The 18270-nt window shown below is 37.0% G+C and overlaps 1 protein-coding gene across 1 annotated transcript in view; it reads right to left on the bottom strand.

Annotated features, from left to right (window-relative positions):
• LOC103520751 (DNA-binding protein D-ETS-3-like) overlaps positions 1-18270 on the bottom strand; it is a 73977-nt gene that overhangs the window by 289 nt on the left and 55418 nt on the right. The window contains exons 9-12 of the mRNA XM_026831736.1: positions 14303-14353; positions 11213-11402; positions 8231-8299; positions 7923-7991 (exon numbers count right to left, since the gene is read on the bottom strand). Coding sequence (XP_026687537.1) covers positions 7923-7991; positions 8231-8299; positions 11213-11402; positions 14303-14353 — 379 coding nt within the window. The remainder of the gene's footprint in view (positions 1-7922; positions 7992-8230; positions 8300-11212; positions 11403-14302; positions 14354-18270) is intronic.

The raw sequence follows: 18270 nt of genomic DNA, 5'->3' as shown, positions 1-18270 counted from the left end.
AAAGCAGTACGCGAACGCCCAGTTCCTCCATATCTTCAATGGCCATGTTGGAAAGTCCCAGGGCGGGAACTTGGGCCCCTACAGGACACTGGTGTAGTTCTGGGAAAGGTGAAAATGTTCGATCAATGTTCAACTGTTCGCAGGAAACAAACGAGAACCTTCACTTCAGGAGCAAATTTGACTAATATTTAATGTGATTTCTCAATTTCTTTAGCCTTAAGATACCATTTACGCCCAGTTGATCAACCATCCGGATATCAACCACGTTCAACATTGCGTTGCCTAACTTCAGTGATCCATTGGAGACTTGTGTGTTCACCGTGCTGTAGCAGCTTCGCTGGCCATCCATGATCTAATGGTAGTTCCTCATTTACAAGCTATACAAGAGCTGAAGATATTTCGATTCTACCTGGATTTAAACCTGTAATATCTAGCCTGTAAGGTGCAAGTCTGGTATGAAATGAACTGCGAAAGTTGTTACATTCAGTTGTAGCTTTTAAATCGCAAGATTAAGTTGCTACTGTGTACTGTGACGCATGTGTGTATGCTTGTATGTAGGCAGGTAAGTCAGTTTCCTGTTTCCTACGTCTCTGGCGTTACAATATGGAAATAGGAAGGGTTGTGAAAATATTCAAGTCACAAGAAAAGGGGAACATAATATTATGTAGATAATACGTACATAATAAGGGGGATATAATGTAGATGGTGAATGGAGATCAGTACATGAACATTATGGCTCATTGAACATTACTGTGACATCATGTAGGCATGTAAAGGCTGTACATACTTGTACATTGAGTTAATGTTTTATATATATATAGATAGGTACATACTACATAGGTTTCTATACATATTGTATTTGTGAATTTTGATGCGGGGTTCTGATGGCTAAGAAGGAGTTCATAATGGAGGTGGGAGTAGTGGCGGGGGAAGAAAAGTATGGAGGTCTGAAGGAATATAGGAAGTCTGGAACTTTTCTTGGTCACATGCAATGATTACGTTTCTAAGGGTATAAAACCCCCAATCCTTCCACCACCGTGGGATCATCAATTTGAAAATCAAATACTTGAAAATGAAACATATGAGGCAGCTTAAAAGGTCTCTTCAACCTCAACTCTCAAACCACCAGTATCGGTATAAATTCCTCGTATAACTTTAGTATAAAAATTATAAAGTCCTCGAGCATTTCACGTTTCTCCTCCACTGATTGGAAGAGGACGTAGTGGAAAAGACAAGGGGGTGACACTAGGGTCACTGAATTTCCACCCTTCATTGGAGCTATATGTTCTGGTCTTGTACGCACATCCTCATTCCTCCACACTATATTTACTATCGTACCACCTTTATTCTTCCCCCAAACGAAGCATTGTATTTTCCCTCTAGCCTGGCCTTGTTTTCGACCAAAGAGAACATTAGTTTCAAATCAACGATTTTTAGGTACATTCATTTGTTTTCTGTATGCCTATCTCCAGGTATTTAAATTTATGAAATGACAATATTGTACTGAAAAGTTCCTTTACCTCGGCAGTAGGCCACTATTATTACTGTGCTCAATTTTCAAACAATATTGGGGCAAAAATTCATACCTTGGTTGGAATTGAGCCCATGCTCGCCTAATTACCAGTCGCGCGTCTGAAGACTACATCACCGAGACATAGTGGTTTCGCCATAACTCTCAAAAGACTTAAGGAAAAAGTTCATGAAATCAAGGTCCTAGACGGGTGAGCTATCCAATTAGTTCGATGTCTAGCTAGGGTTCTGCAATGTCCCGTCACTTTCAGGGTGAAAAATACCTGGTCACGCGTTATACCCTCCAGGCAACTGATTTGATTTACAGATAACACCTGAATATAATTAAAATACGACCCCCTCAGTCGTCCACTCTCCGTCCCTATATTTCCCTAAGTCCCTATATGTCCCTATATTTAATTTTCCCCTTCCCTGAATACCTGGTCACGCGTTATACCCTCCAGGCAACTGATTTGATTTACAGATAACACCTGAATATAATTAAAATACGACCCCCTCAGTCCCTATATTTCCCTAAGTCCCTATATGTCCCTATATTTAATTTTCCCCTTCCCTATTTCCCCTACCTAGGGTCCCCCATAGTCTGCCTCCTGTACATTTATTATCTATTCGTCCCTCCCCCTTAGCTTTGTGCATTTCATCATTCATTCCAGTTCTACCCTCCCATCTCCTCCCCTGCTTACTGTGTTCGGTAAAATTTAGATTACAGTGGCGAAGACCTTGTTTTCCCTCTATCCATTTCTGCCCTGTGTCCTTGTATCGAAGAACATTCTGTGTCCAAATCGCCATAATTTCTAAATCCATTTTTTTCTTTTTTTTTCACTACTGAGGTCTTATCCGAGAACAAATAGAACCTTTAGAATAAAGTTTGTCCGGGCTGGAATCAAACCCACGACTTAGTGCTTCATTGCTTATTATCCTCCAAGCTAACTATGCTGGCTATTTTTAAGAATTGAAGTTCAAAGATTTTTTTTTTTTAATTTTTAAGATGTGCATTTCAACATTCATTCCAGTTCTACCCTCCCATCTCCTCCCCTGCTTACTGTGTTCGGTAAAATTTAGATTACAGTGGCGAAGAGATTGTTTGAAATGGGGTATTTCTCTCTCTCTCTCTCTCTCTCTCTCTCTCTCTCTCTCTCTCTCTCTCTCTCTCTCTCCCTCTGTTTGTATTTATTTTGTTTTGCACTAGGTATATTACTACTGTGCTGAATTTCGAAAGGGACAAAGAATTAGGAAAAATATAGAAATGGCCTGGGGTGATAATATCTAGTGAGATGAAATAAATAAACAAGTTCCCTACGGTAGGTGTTGTACTTTTGGAGTAGGTACGCCGTCCAATGGTAACTTGCTTGACATTTAGAGGATCCGGGTTTCATTGTAAATAGCTAAATACCCATTTTCCAATGTGCCAATTTAACTCTTCGCACCAAGATGGGAAGTTTTGTGTCTTTCATCGACCTTCTGATGAGAGATATTTCTATCTTCAGGATACTTGTAAGAGGTAGGACTATCAAAAGAAAGCCAATACATCAAAATTGAGAGGGAAAAAACACACAAAGAACTTTACACGAGTAAGGATCATGCAACTCTTTAATTTTGTTGTCTTACCAAACGTGAAATAACATCAAGTAAAACTTGCAATGAAAACACAATAACAAGCTCTACAAAGGAATAACAACGAAGGAACTACAAAAGGACATAATTGAATCAAGATACCACTGCAATCAAAAACATCAGCAGGTTCATTACAGACAATATCTCTCCCTTTTCAGTTTTGTTTGTTTTTTTCCAACGTTTTCTTCATTATTTGTTTAAGAGTATTAATTTCCAATCTCGATCTCTCTTCAATGAGTGTAATATAGTTTCATGGAGAGGGAGGACGGTCAAGAAATAAAGGAGATCCTCTTTCCCAAGTTGAGATGTTACCTTGGGAAATCTTTTGATTCTTAAAAGGCTAAAGTTCTAGTTCTTCTTCAATGACTTCAATAAGTTTGCCGGTAATGGATTTATGAATATCTTCTCTCACCAGACCGAGTAGATCCCGAATTCCAAACAGAAAGACGAAAAGCTTCGACCCTGACGGAAATTAAACCTCCGGTGTGCCAGCCTAGTGTGATACCCAGTACCCACTCGGCCACGAAGCTTGCTAATTTGTCTGCTAAAGCTACTTATGGCCGATCTTACCACCGAGAGTTAACGTTAACACACATGTCAAGGGTTTTCTTTGACGTCATCCATTTGATTTATACAGGTCAGTATTTGTTAAACTCTGGATTAACAGAAAAATCTCAGTTTCAAGATCGGGCATTATTGAAACTGCATATTTCACCGGGTCGACAAGTCGAGAAAAGCTTCGACCCTGACGGAAATTAAACCTCCGGTGTGCCAGCCTAGTGTGATACCCAGTACCCACTCGGCCACGAAGCTTGCTAAGGCTTTCCTTTGACGTCATCCATTTGATTTACACGTCATCCATTTGATCAACTCTGGATTAATAGAAAAATCTCAGTTTCAAGATCGGGCATTATTGAAACTGCATATTTCACTGGGTCGACAAGTCGACATCGGCAGTCGAAAAATTAAGAAAGTGCATATTTTTCACTCGAGTTGTTTATAAGAATGAGATAATTATAATAAATACGTATTAAACCATGACGGGGGGAGGAAATCATAGCCGAGACATAAATAGGGGCTTTATTATTTTTATTAAAAGCTTTTTATGTATAGAAATCACATCATGGATGTCCCTTTTAGTAACGGGGTGATGAGATTTTTTTTTCTTTTGAATATATTTGATATCGGACAATAATTTTGTACGACTTTTCCAACATAAGTCTGGAACCTGCTAAACAAATGAAACCTTATTGCTCCGAAATCGAAGAGAAGAGGACGAGATAGAAGAAAGCCAACCGTTCCGAGAACCTTATCTGTTTAGGACAAAGTTGTCCCGGGCGAAAATTGAAACCTCGAGCTAATGCTTACAAGGCAGACGTGCTAAGTTCGCGGCTAACTAGGCTCGCTAAAATTACTTCTACTTACTTTAAAATTAATTTATTTACACTCTAAGCAACAAGGTCATGTGTGGAACTTTGAAATTTAATTTATTTAACCTACTTCCTTCGAAATCTAGTTCCCCGGGTAGGGAAAGGTTGGATGCTATAATTTTCCAATCATGATGACATCTTCTCCTCCCCCTCATAAGTTCAGGAAGACAGTGTATCAAAAATTAAGATATATTTATTGCTTTTCAGAGGGAAGATAACTTTTCCTTCCATTTCGCAATAAAGGACTGGAACTACTGTGAGAGAATCTGAGAGATCCATCCAAAGAAAATTTCATTTCGGATAAATTTTGTTCTTGGAAATTCTGAACTTTGAAAAACATTGGTGGTAAAAACATGCGAGTTGTAATCTGGGAACTGGTGTTCGAGTCCTTACAGCGACAAAAAATAAAATAAAATAATGATGAAAAATAAATGGAATCTTCTCAAACGGATTAACGGATATTACGGATAAAATTGTATACGTTTTTGCAAAGATGATCCTGTGTCAAAACTTGTAGTTAACTTAATTTTTCCTAGATAAAGATTAACTCAAAACATCTCTGCAGTACCTAATTCAAAACTTAAATTAATTTTGTCTCTTTTCATCTTCTTTATCAAACAGTCCAATCCAACCCTGCGAATTATTTTCAAAATGGAAAAAATGAAATCAATTTCTCTCTTCTATTTTGCAATGAAATTTTCAATTTTCTCTCTAAACGATGTCAGATATTATTGCTTAAAGCAATTTATTTCTATCATTTGATAACCTATAACTTTGAATTCATTTTTACTTTGTCTCTTACTTCTGTTTTCCTCCCTAAAATTCTTTGGGGCTCTTGGAAATATTGTTTGAACGGTCTTTCAAGGCAAACAAACGAATAAATCGAGAGAAAATTTCAAAGTTCTCTTTGAAAAAAAAAATGTGGAAAGCAAAACAGCATTTAATCAAGAACAATGTCATGAGAACAATTTAATGAAGATTATTCCAACTACCACCTAAAATTTAAACGATTAATGTTACATGCACTAATTTTATAAAAGAAGAAACGTCAGATATCATTAGGTTTATGTACAGTATCTACACATTAGGTTTAAAGGGAATAATGACACATTGATAACCTATAACTTTGAATTCATTTTTACTTTGTCTCTTACTTCTGTTTTCCTCCCTAAAATTCTTTGGGGCTCTTGGAAATATTGTGTTGAACGGTCTTTCAAGGCAAACAAACGAATAAATCGAAAGAAAATTTCAAAGTTCTCTTTGGAAAAAAAAGAAAAAAAAATGTGGAAAGCAAAACAGCATTTAATCAAGAACAATGTCATGAGAACAATTTAATGAAGATTATTCCAACTACCTAAAATTTAAACGATTAATGTTACATCCACTAATTTTAAAAGAAGAAACGTCAGATATCATTAGGTTCATCTACACATTAGGTTTAAAGGGAATAATGACACATCCACTAATATTTTAAAGAGTGAGGTTACATTTTGGTATATCCATCTGTCTTAGAGTGTTCAATGTTGGAAATTGAGGGAACTCCAAGCGTTATCAAAGTCCCTGCCAATCAACTTTTTGTAAGGGAGCCGCATGAACAATTCTTGTAATAGGTTTACATTTTGGTATATCCATCTGTCTTATAGTGTTCAATGTTGGAACTTGAGGGAACTCCAAGCGTTATCAAAGTCCCTGCTTACATTTTGGTATATCCATCTGTCTTATAGTGTTCAATGTTGGAACTTGAGGGAACTCCAAGCGTTATCAAAGTCCCTGCCAATCAAATTTTTGTAAGGGAGCCGCAATTCTTGTAATACGTTCAGAGTGAGGTTACATTTTGGTATATCCATCTGTCTTATAGTGTTCAATGTTGGAACTTGAGGGAACTCCAAGCGTTATCAAAGTCCCTGTCAATCAACTTTTTGTAAGGGAGCCGCAATTCTTGTAATACGTTCATATATTTGTAACCAAACCTTTATGAACTCAGATCAATCTTGGAATCTGAATGCAATCAGAAAGGAGGGGAGCATCAGAGAACGTGTGTTACGGTACATTTGTAACCAAACCTTTATGAACTCAGATCAATCTTGGAATCTGAATGCAATCAGAAAGGAGGGGAGCATCAGAGAACGTGTGTATGTGTGTACATTTGACTGACTTTTCAGTTCATCATCAACTTCATACATTTGACCCCAACGTTATTCTTCCCTTAATGTGTCAATCAAGGACCAGATTGTTTTTTCGTCGTCGCTCTTATTTTTTGTCCTTAGTTTTCCACTCTTTACACTCTTCTAGATTTATGCTCATTCGAGCATTATTGAATTTGAAAACATATTGTTGAGAGAGAGAGAGAGAGAGAGCTGAGAAGCTAAAACTTTCAAGTTTTAAAAAGTTTGATTTCAAAGTCGCGTGCTTAGCTTCTCAGTATAGTTAGGGGAGACACTTGGTGAAAATTATATCCCATCAGTTTTCTACTTCTGATTCTCTGCCTGAGATACATATTAATAAACTACATATTTTGTAAAGAGTGATTTTTGTTGTCGATAGAAGTAAAACTGTGTAAATGCCGTAAATGGAGATGAGGTAAAGGGGTTATCTAGAAATGAGGTCCATAACAGAGCGGACTGGAAAAGACTGACAAGAAATACCACCTTTAAAGCGCTACGCCGCGGATTCTACTCCCGCTCAGGGCGAACTTTATCCATAACAGATAAAATTCGTTCTCGGTACGACTGGCTTTCACTTATCCTGCCCACCTTCTGTCTTCAATTTCTTGACGATAAGACCTCCGTTTTTACAGTTCCTTCTATCAAACCTCTTTGAAAAACTTAGACATCACTTCGTTCGATTCATTATTCAGACGCAGTCTTCCATCACAAGAGGTGGCACAAGTGTCAATCAACCCCATGAGGGAGGACTCTCACTTTTGTATATGATCTCACAATTTCAACTTGAGATAAAATCTTGCCATAATAGCTTCTTTAACCGTGACAGAAATTAGCCCCCTCCACATTTCAGTGATCATTTTGTAAACCATTCCAACCGTGCTGGAAACTTCACATCATACCCCGAGAGTGACAAGTTACATAACTTTGGAGATTGGAATTATCATCAGTGCAGGAGGATTTTTATGTTTGACACTTTTCCGACAGTCTTAGTGTACGAGTATGTGAAACCGATTTCTGATTGTTCAATCATCCTAGATTCCTCGTTGTTTAACTTTATCAAAGTTTCAACTCAGATTGTGGTGATGGCCATTATTCTTTTTCACCTTTGTTGAACGAATGAAAGTGAGTTCCAAGAGTAGTAGGTACCTAAATTAAGAAGAGCTGAAGAGAGGCATCTGCTTACCTGGCTGTCTTAGATGTGCATGCGTGTCGAACGAAGATTTGGCCATTGTAGTGAGGGAATTTGAGTATCCTGAAAACAATGAAAAGAAGAGTTTTGTTATGAGACCCAAAAAATAAACATCAATTTTATTGTTTTGTTGAAAAATTCAGGAGTTTGTGAATATTGAAAATGTTGCTGTTAGTGAAAGTTGTTTAATTGTTGCGTCTTTTGCGTCATCTTGATGTTATTATTAGTCTGTCTATCCATCTACATTGTACAACTAAGGAATGATTTATAAAAAAAATGCAGAATGGTCCAGCATCACTTACCTGATTGTCTGAAATGGGAATGAGGATCTAGAGGAGACTTTGACATGCTGGATAACGAGTTTGTATAACCTGGAACAGTAAAACCAACAATAGATAACGTTTAAAAAACAATACAAACAGTAGATTTGAAAATCAAAAGGGCAATAAACACCAAACCGATACAGTATCGTATTGAATAGTGGTTAAATCTTAAATCATTAGAAAGATACATACAAAATTATATCTTCAAACTACACACCTGGAAAATTCCATTGGGTTGATCCAAATGGGCTCAAAATATTCAAATCACATTTTCAACTTGATTATTTTGTTCTAAGTTTTAGACAAGTCACTTTAGTAGTTTTGATAACAAAATAGTAAGATAGTTTAGTATAGCTAAACATTAACCATATTGAACTCGACAACACAACAAGTGCAAACATAAGGCAAAACAACGTAACAACCCCATACAAATAGTGAACATAAAACAAGGTAACACAAAAACACCCGTGTTTTTAACATAATTGACGCCTAAAAAGATCCCCTATCCCTCGTTTTTGTACAAAACTTTTAATTCCAAAATCTCGCCACCCTCTCTCTAGAGCCCTACATTATCCTTTCCAAAGCAAGGGCTGATTATTTTGTCTTCTAATTTTCACTTTATTAAAACATCAGAGAACAATTTATTGTCTTTATGGTTTGAATGGGATTGTGAGTAGGGGGTAATTCATTGAGGATTTGAATATATTGATGGAATTTCTTCAATTACTGGTACTCGTAGAATATTGAAATAATTTATTTTAATCTGGTAATTTTATAGGTAGAACATATTTCTTCAAACGGGTGAACCGCAGTTGATAAATTTGGAATCAAATCAAACTTATTTTGAATTTTTAATAGACATCAATTTCCGGACAAGCAAAAACGAGTAAGAGAATAATTAAAATCAGTGAATAATTTAATGAACGAAGAAAAAAATAATGCAAATGAACTACTTTGTCAAAGAACATTAAACATTTTTGGTGTCTTCTTTTTGTTTCCATTTATTGTTTCCATGTTAATGTTTTTGTTATTATTGTTATATTGTTCTACTTGTGTTTAATTACATCTTTATTTTATCTTAACTTTTGTTTCGTATGTAAATGAGATGGCGAAGGCTCCATGCTTTGCTTTTGTTCCCCAATAACAGGGAAAGGTTTGAAGATGTCCTTGGAATTTTGTTAGAAATGTTATCATTATTATTGTAAGGATGTTGTCCTTATGATTAATTTTGTAATAATGTTATTATCCTTAGTATTATCTTTTATCGCACTGATGTTCTCCTTAAAATCAGGTATTATTTCAAGAGCTTAACTATCTGAAGAAGTAAACAATTTCCTTATCTATATTCTGTAGAAATTTATGAATTAGAATCTAGATGTTTTGAGTTGTGACTGTTTCGAGATCAACGCTTTTTCCTGTGCATTTTTCAAGCATTTCTCAGGACCTTAAGATTTCATCATTTTATCATAGGTGATTTTATAAGAGTGAATCAATGTATGAAGGACAGGGAAAACCTATCTATAAAGGGCGAACTCTGATGAAAATTGGGCGTATTTTTCTTGTGGAATCATCCGTAAAGCCTTGTCCACACATAGTCGAACGCGACGGTCGACAGGATAAAAGTCGCCTTTTTTTCAATATGAAAAAAGAAATACAAAAGACAACTTTTTTTGGAGTCGACTGTCGACCGACTTTTGATGGACAATGTGTGGACACTGGACACAGCTGAAGAATCCTAGACTCAAATTAGATAAATGCTTCCTGGACGGAAGGAATGACATCGGCCGAGATTGTCGGATGAAATTAATAATTCCTACCGCTTTTGAGTACAGAGTGTACAGAGGGTGATGGTAGGAAAAGGATTGAACAGTGGGAAGAAACGTCAAGCTAATTGGAGAACAGAAGATACCAACCCTCAAAAGCCTTCAAGCATCCCCACCTTACACCCTCACTCTCCCCAAACATCAACTCACCCCCAATCCGGGAATGAAAATCTTGCGAAGGCGTCTTGAGTGTGTTCTAAATAGAAAGTGTGATAAGGAAATGTGGCGCATCCACTGCTATAATACCTATTAATACGTATTCTAGTGGAGACGCCATTTTCACATTCCATTATTTTCAAATTTCACACATATAATAGGGTATGTAGATACACATTTACCTACCTACATTTTGTATTAAATATTTAGTCTGCATTGGTACCTAAACATAAGGGTAATTTTAATTTTATTGGAGTTGTTTTCAAGTCTATTTACATTTTTTTATTATATTTTTACTTTACACACCCACATATCACACTAGGTACTTACATTAGGTCCGTGTGTATTTTTATTTCCTATAAATTGACAAAAGCAAGTCTTGTTTTCACACCAAGATTTTTCAGTCAAGAGCCACAAATGGAGAAAGCATATTTCGCTTACGAACTTTAGCCTCATATTATCTTCCCTCCTCCTCAATATTTCACCCCTAGGACCCCCCGCTGAGGCGCTTAAGGGCGCGTAAATAAAAATCACAGATCTTCTTTTCTCTTTTAATTTAATCTAATTTTCATTTACACAACGCGATGAGTTAAATATTTAAATGAAAAATAATGAGTGACTTAATAGTTTGTCTTTCTGTTGCCGTGATGTAGGGTTTGAGACAATTTTATTTTATACACAGCCTGAATTTCCCTCGCTAAAGAAATAGGTAGCAAAGGTTAAGTGCGAACGGCGTCCACTAGTAAAATTTGTAGCCAAATCCAAATGTCAGCCCAAAGCAATCACCCTAGGGCTGATTGAGATTGAGAGGCTGAAGAAAATCGCCGACCCCATCTGTACACGGGAATAGGCGAAGAAAATAAATAGAATAGATTCGACTTCTGGTAATAAAATGAGTTAGGAGGGCGGTAGCGCTCCGCCCGCCTAGTCAAGAAAGTTAGACAGCGTTATTTATTATTTGAGCACTACTATTAAAACTTACCTCAAAGCCCGGCTCAGTTTATCATAGTTCATGTTCGGTTTCGACTTCCTTTCTCCCCACCTCCTGGCAACCTCATCAGGGTCTGTGAGTTTAAACTCCCCATTGGTACCTTCCCATGTGATGCAGTTGGCGTTGGTAGAATCAGACAGGAGCTCTAGGAGGAACTGCCACAGCTGGATCTGACCTGAACCTGAAGTCAAGAATAGATTAAATGAACTCATTAGCCAATATAAATAAAGCCTAAAAAAATAATAATGTAATTGAACGACCAAAGAGAACATTAGTTTCAAATCAACGATTTTTAGGTACATTCATTTGTTTTCTGTATGCCTATCTCCAGGTATTTAAATTTATGAAATGACAATATTGTACTGAAAAGTTCCTTTACCTCGGCAGTAGGCCACTATTATTACTGTGCTCAATTTTCAAACAATATTGGGGCAAAAATTCATACCTTGGTTGGAATTGAGCCCATGCTCGCCTAATTACCAGTCGCGCGTCTGAAGACTACATCACCGAGACATAGTGGTTTCGCCATAACTCTCAAAAGACTTAAGGAAAAAGTTCATGAAATCAAGGTCCTAGACGGGTGAGCTAAAATTTTTTTAAAAAATTTAAAAAAAAAACCCCCCCAAAAAAAAAAAAAAAAAAAAAAAAAATGTTCACTCACCGGTAGAAGACTGTATGCCAGCTGCTGAGCTCATGAAGTTGAGTTTGGTAGAGTGATGATAGGAGGACATGAACAAGTCGGATTGGTATTTATATGCCGGATCTGCCGCAGCGGGTTGTGTTGCGGCCGCCAAGCCCTGGAAGTCAAACTTGTAGGCGTACCGCTTGCCGTGGACCTTGGTCATGATGTTCTTGTCGTAGTAATATCTGAAACAGAACGATAGGTATATGATAGGTGTGTCCAAATATCGAGTAGGTGAATTTATGTTGTTAAGGCGATGTACGGTTTCAGTCGACGTCGATCGACGATCGATCTATAATCTATGACTTTTTGGGGGTCAAAAAACACATTATACGAATAATAGCTTGATTTATGCAGATAATATCAGCGGTAAATACTCCTATTCCAGTGCCACAATTTCCGATCGTCTCTCACCGCGGGACGTGAGCTCACGTGACGTGAGGGCAGTGTGACTATCATGAACGAGATTACCTACAATATTATGGGAAATTTTTTAACTATATCTTTCTGACTCCCCATGAGCTCACGGGACGTGATAGGAGTGTATTTCTACCTTAAGTGGATCAGAGACACACGTTTAGATACACACGTTTCGCTTTCTTACTCATCGACTCAATTTCAAAATTCGCGAAGAAAAAAGGCCCGGTATTAGCCTGATCATTAAGAGATTGTTTGAAATGGGAACAAAGGGACTTTTTAGTTCTTTTCCAAGCAGTTTAAACAAGGTTTATTCTAGTCTATTCTATTCCCCGTTTTTGTGGAGCTATTTATTGCAGTGGGGGGCGTTACTTTACAGTTAGGGGCTCGAATTTCCTCTTGCCCCATACCAGGCTTTTTCAAAGCTTAACTATTAGAACACCCGCATAGTCCGCATACCAATTTACTGCAGTTAACAAAAATAGTGAATTTGACCTAAAATCCTTTGTTAGCTATTTCTTTCAATTTGATCCCCTGGTTATTTCAACTACCAGACTGTAAACCCACAAACTGTGAGAAATAGAGCACTGTTTTCTGAATATTTATTACACGTACTATTACAATTTATTATTAAGTTTGAAGACATTGAAGTTAGATGAAAATTGGGGTTACCCTCAAACTATGTGTTGAGCTACGCCACTCATTGTCTCATCCTATCTAGAAACTTTTCCATCCCTATTGAGTTTTACAAATGAAAATCCAGCAGGTAACGGCAATATTTTTCTAAAATTCAATTTTGATTTCACAGTCTGAATTTGCATCAGGGCTCATTTTTTACTAAAATGCTTATAAAATGTAATTGGGATTTTTGATTAGATAGACAAAGAGTGAAAAAAATGTAAATGGGAGTTTTTGTAGATTTGTGTTTATGATTTTAGAAATATTATGAAATTATTACGATTGTCTACTCAGTCCTTTGGTAAGGTAATAGGTAGTTGAAAATTCATAGACTTTTAAAAGGCTAAACCACAGACTTTTCTAATAGCTACCCTGAATCAGACTTTTCAGGGCAACTTCTCTAATCTCCGAATTTATCTTTTCTAATAGATACCATAAGATACTAAAATGGGATTTATGTAATCCTTGCATAAGTCTCAACTCTACCTAATTTGTAAGGTAATAGGTAGTTGAAAATTCATAGACTTTTAAAAGGCTAAACCACAGACTTTTCTAATAGCTACCCTGAATCAGACTTTTCAAGGCAACTTACCTAATCTCCGAATTTATCTTTTCTAATAGATACCATAAGATACTAATATGGGATTTATGTAATCCTTGCATAAGTCTCAACTCTACCTAATTATGTAGTTGTAGGTATATTGACTTTGTCTCTACATTCAACTAAACAATATTTACTATTTATTTCGTTAGGAATTTTACTTTCCCTATAAGAAGAGGGTGCATAAATTACAGTAGTGTCTGATTAATATGTCTTTTCTTTTGTTTATTTATTTTTTATCAACCTGAAGATCTTAATGACTTGTATGTTGTTTTTATTTTTTCACGCATGCAGTTTTTTTTTTTAAACAAATTTTGTGGGGGTGAATTCTTTAATTATTATTTATTTATAGGACTTTTTTCATTTTGTTACGTTTTGGACCAGCTTTTGATTGGTTTCGAGTTGAACCCAGAAAATCTACTACTCTCGTCCTCCCCAAAGGAAAGCACTCGAATCACACTTGATATATCTCACCTGAGCTGGCTAATCGACTACTGGTGGCTCCAAACATTTGATAGGGATCCGCTGGAACAAAGAATGAAGAAATGGTCATAAAAAGATCATCATCAAATAAGTCCCTAGGTACAAGGTACAATAATATTATCATACACATTAAACGTAATAGGTGCACATGATAAAGTAAGTCAATACCTACCTAATCTTTCGTTTCTATTTCCAAAGGCATAAAAGTCCAATATCTCACCTGAGCTGGCTAATCGACTACTGGTGGCTCCAAACATTTGATAGGGATCCGCTGGAACAAAGAATGAAGAAATGGTCATCATCATCATCAAATAAGTCCCTAGGTAAAAGGTACAATAATATTATCATACACATTAAACGTAATAGGTTCACATGATAAAGTAAGTCAATACCTACCTAATCTTTCGTTTCAATTTCCAAAGGCATAAAACGCGTCCCATATTGAACTTCTAAAGTTTACATCTGGGAATTGCAAGTGTAAACAACGCCACCACGATGGTGTTGTAATCGTTGGTTTATTATCATTAGGGGTCTATAATTGACGCCTAAAAAGATCCCCTATCCCTCGTTTTTGTACAAAACTTTTAATTCCAAAATCTCGCCACCCTCTCTCTAGAGCCCTGCATTATCCCTTCTCAAAGCAAGGGCTGATTAGATTTTCCGCACACGGCCTTCTGCCTTTTCTTCCTTTTCCTTTTTGTCTCTGTTCGCTTTTCCGAGATATGTCTTTCCCATCCGCCATAGCTATATCCACCAGTAGAGGGTTTTTATGGAACTTATTTGCTTTGCTCTTCGTTGTCTACCTGTCTCGGTGGCGTAGTGGTCAGGACGTCTGGTAAACACGAGGGCGCGGGTTCGATCCCAGCAGAGGCATGGAATTTTATCCTCAGGTATTTGATAATTTGACCACATAATAATGGAGCTCTAAGGGTTAGGTGGTAGAGAACGCCTCCGATGTTAACCACGCCTTGTGGTTACCTACCACTCAAGAGTGTATTATTTCTTAATTTATTTATCCTAGGGTAAAGTATGGGGAGTAAAATTTCAAAACGGTCTCGCTAAAGCTTAGAAGTCACTTCGTTCGGTCAAATGAGTCTTTTCTAATTGAAATTTCCCTCAGTTCTGTTTTGAGAAAAAAGGCGATGAATGTGAGTCTCTCATTTTATCCCCTCCTACTTTTTCGCTGGGGAAAATATAAAATTCCTTTAGTTTTAAAACTTTCTTCCTTTTCTCGAATCGGAAGTGAGCGTAACTTTTTATGAAAATTGCTGAAGGTGCCACGGTCTGTTACAACATGGGATGCTAAATAGGGGGAACGAGGAACGAATTACTGATTTAAGTTTCATAAAAAAAAAAATCATTTGGAACAGCGATTTTTTTACTTCACTTTTTTTTAAAAAAAAAACTGATACCTATAGGTAGGTACTTGATTAGCTTTCTTCTTACCCTGTACATAGTAACGATATAAATGAAAATGAGTGAATTTGTTACGGGTATTGATGAAATGTGTAGGAAGGTGAGGAAAATGAATGAGTGAAGAAGACATGAGCTCAATGCTGAGATTGAAAATGGAAGACAGGAGACAGTGGAAAATGTTGCAGAGTTTAGAGAGAAATTGAAGCATGGTATGGGAAGTAAGACGTATTTCAATCCACCTCTAGTAAAGGCGTATTTTTCTTGTGGAATCATCCGTAAAGCCTTGTCCACACATAGTCGAACGCGACAACACTTGGTGAAAATTATATCCCATCAGTTTTCTACTTCTGATTCTCTGCCTGAGATACATATTAATAAACTACATATTTTGTAAAGAATGATTTTTGTTGTCGATAGAAGTAAAACTGTGTAAATGCCGTAAATGGAGATCTACGCGAAAAGGGGTTATCCAGAAATGAGGTCCATAACAGAGCGGACTGGAAAAGACTGACAAGAAGTACCACCTTTTAAGCGCTAGGTCGCGGATTCTCCCGCTCAGGGCGAACTTTATCCAAAACAGATAAAATTCGTTCTCGGAACGACTGGCTTTCACCTATCCTGCCCACCTTCTGTCTTCAATTTCTTGACGATAAGACCTCCGTTTTTACAGTTCCCTCTATCTATCACTTCGTTCGATTCATTATTCAGACGCAGTCTTCCATCACAAGAGGTGGCACAAGTGTCAATCAACCCCATGGGGGAGGACTCTCACCATGAAGAGCATGGATGATGGAAATTAGTACCCTACACGCCTTACACTTGAATTTAGACCACGCTACGCCACTGTTTGTATGATCTCACAATTTCAACTTGAGATAAAATCTTGCCATAATAGCTTCTTTAACCGTGACAGAAATTAGCCCCCTCCACATTTCAGTGAATCGTTTTGTAAACCATTCCAACCGTGCTGGAAACTTCACATCATACCCCGAGAGTGACAAGTTACATAACTTTGGAGATTGGAATTATCATCAGTGCAGGAGATTTTTATTTTTGACACTTTTCCGACAGTCTTAACATTTCAGTGATCATTTTGTAAACCATTCCAACCGTGCTGGAAACTTCACATCATACCCCGAGAGTGACAAGTTACATAACTTTGGATTTGGAATTGTCATCAGTGCAGGAGGATTTTTATGTTTGACACTTTTCCGACAGTCTTAGTGTATGTGAAACCGATTTCTGATTGTTCAATCATCCTAATAGATTCCTCGTTGTTTAACTTTATCAAAGTTTCAACTCAGATTTCAGATTGTGGTGATGGCCATTATTCTTTTTCACCTTTGTTGAACGAATGAAAGTGAGTTCCAAGAGTAGTAGGTACCTAAATTAAGAAGAGCTGAAGAGAGGCATCTGCTTACCTGGCTGTCTTAGATGTGCATGCGTGTCGAACGAAGATTTGGCCATTGTAGTGAGGGAATTTGAGTATCCTAAAAACAATGAAAAGAAGAGTTTTGTTATGGGACCCAAAAAATAAACATCAATTTTATTGTTTTGTTGAAAAATTCAGGAGTTTGTGAATATTGAAAATGTTGCTGTTAGTGAAAGTTGTTTAATTGTTGCGTCTTTTGCGTCATCTTGATGTTATTATTAATCTGGTTACCCATCTACATTGTACAACTAAGGAATGATTTTCTGAATATGAAGTAAAACTGTGTAAATGCCGTAAATGGAGATGCCGTAAAGGGGTTATCTAGAAATGAGGTCCATAACAGAGCGGACTGGAAAAGACTGACAAGAAATACCACCTTTTAAGCGCTAGGTCGCGGATTCAACTCCCGCTCAGGGCGAACTTTATCCAAAACAGATAAAATTCGTTCTCGGAACGACTGACTTTCACCTATCCTGCCCACCTTCTGTCTTCAATTTCTTGACGATAAGACCTCCGTTTTTACAGTTCCCTCTATCTATCACTTCGTTCGATTCATTATTCAGACGCAGTCTTCCATCACAAGAGGTGGCACAAGTGTCAATCAACCCCATGGGGGAGGACTCTCACTTTTGTATGATCTCACAATTTCAACTTGAGATAAAATCTTGCCATAATAGCTTCTTTAACCGTGACAGAAATTAGCCCCCTCCACATTTCAGTGATCATTTTGTAAACCATTCCAACCGTGCTGGAAACTTCACATCATACCCCGAGAGTGACAAGTTACATAACTTTGGAGATTGGAATTATCATCAGTGCAGGAGGATTTTTATGTTTGACACTTTTCCGACAGTCTTAGTGTACGAGTATGTGAAACCGATTTCTGATTGTTCAATCATCCTAGATTCCTCGTTGTTTAACTTTATCAAAGTTTCAACTCAGATTGTGGTGATGGCCATTATTCTTTTTCACCTTTGTTGAACGAATGAAAGTGAGTTCCAAGAGTAGTAGGTACCTAAATTAAGAAGAGCTGAAGAGAGGCATCTGCTTACCTGGCTGTCTTAGATGTGCATGCGTGTCGAACGAAGATTTGGCCATTGTAGTGAGGGAATTTGAGTATCCTGAAAACAATGAAAAGAAGAGTTTTGTTATGAGACCCAAAAAATAAACATCAATTTTATTGTTTTGTTGAAAAATTCAGGAGTTTGTGAATATTGAAAATGTTGCTGTTAGTGAAAGTTGTTTAATTGTTGCGTCTTTTGCGTCATCTTGATGTTATTATTAGTCTGTCTATCCATCTACATTGTACAACTAAGGAATGATTTTCTGAATATTAATAA

The sequence above is a fragment of the Diaphorina citri genome, unplaced genomic scaffold (assembly GCF_000475195.1).
Source record: "Diaphorina citri unplaced genomic scaffold, Diaci psyllid genome assembly version 1.1 scaffold71, whole genome shotgun sequence".
Lineage (NCBI taxonomy): Eukaryota > Metazoa > Arthropoda > Insecta > Hemiptera > Psyllidae > Diaphorina > Diaphorina citri.
The sequence above is the reverse complement of the archived record's forward strand: the minus strand, read 5'-3'. Positions and strand labels throughout refer to the sequence as shown.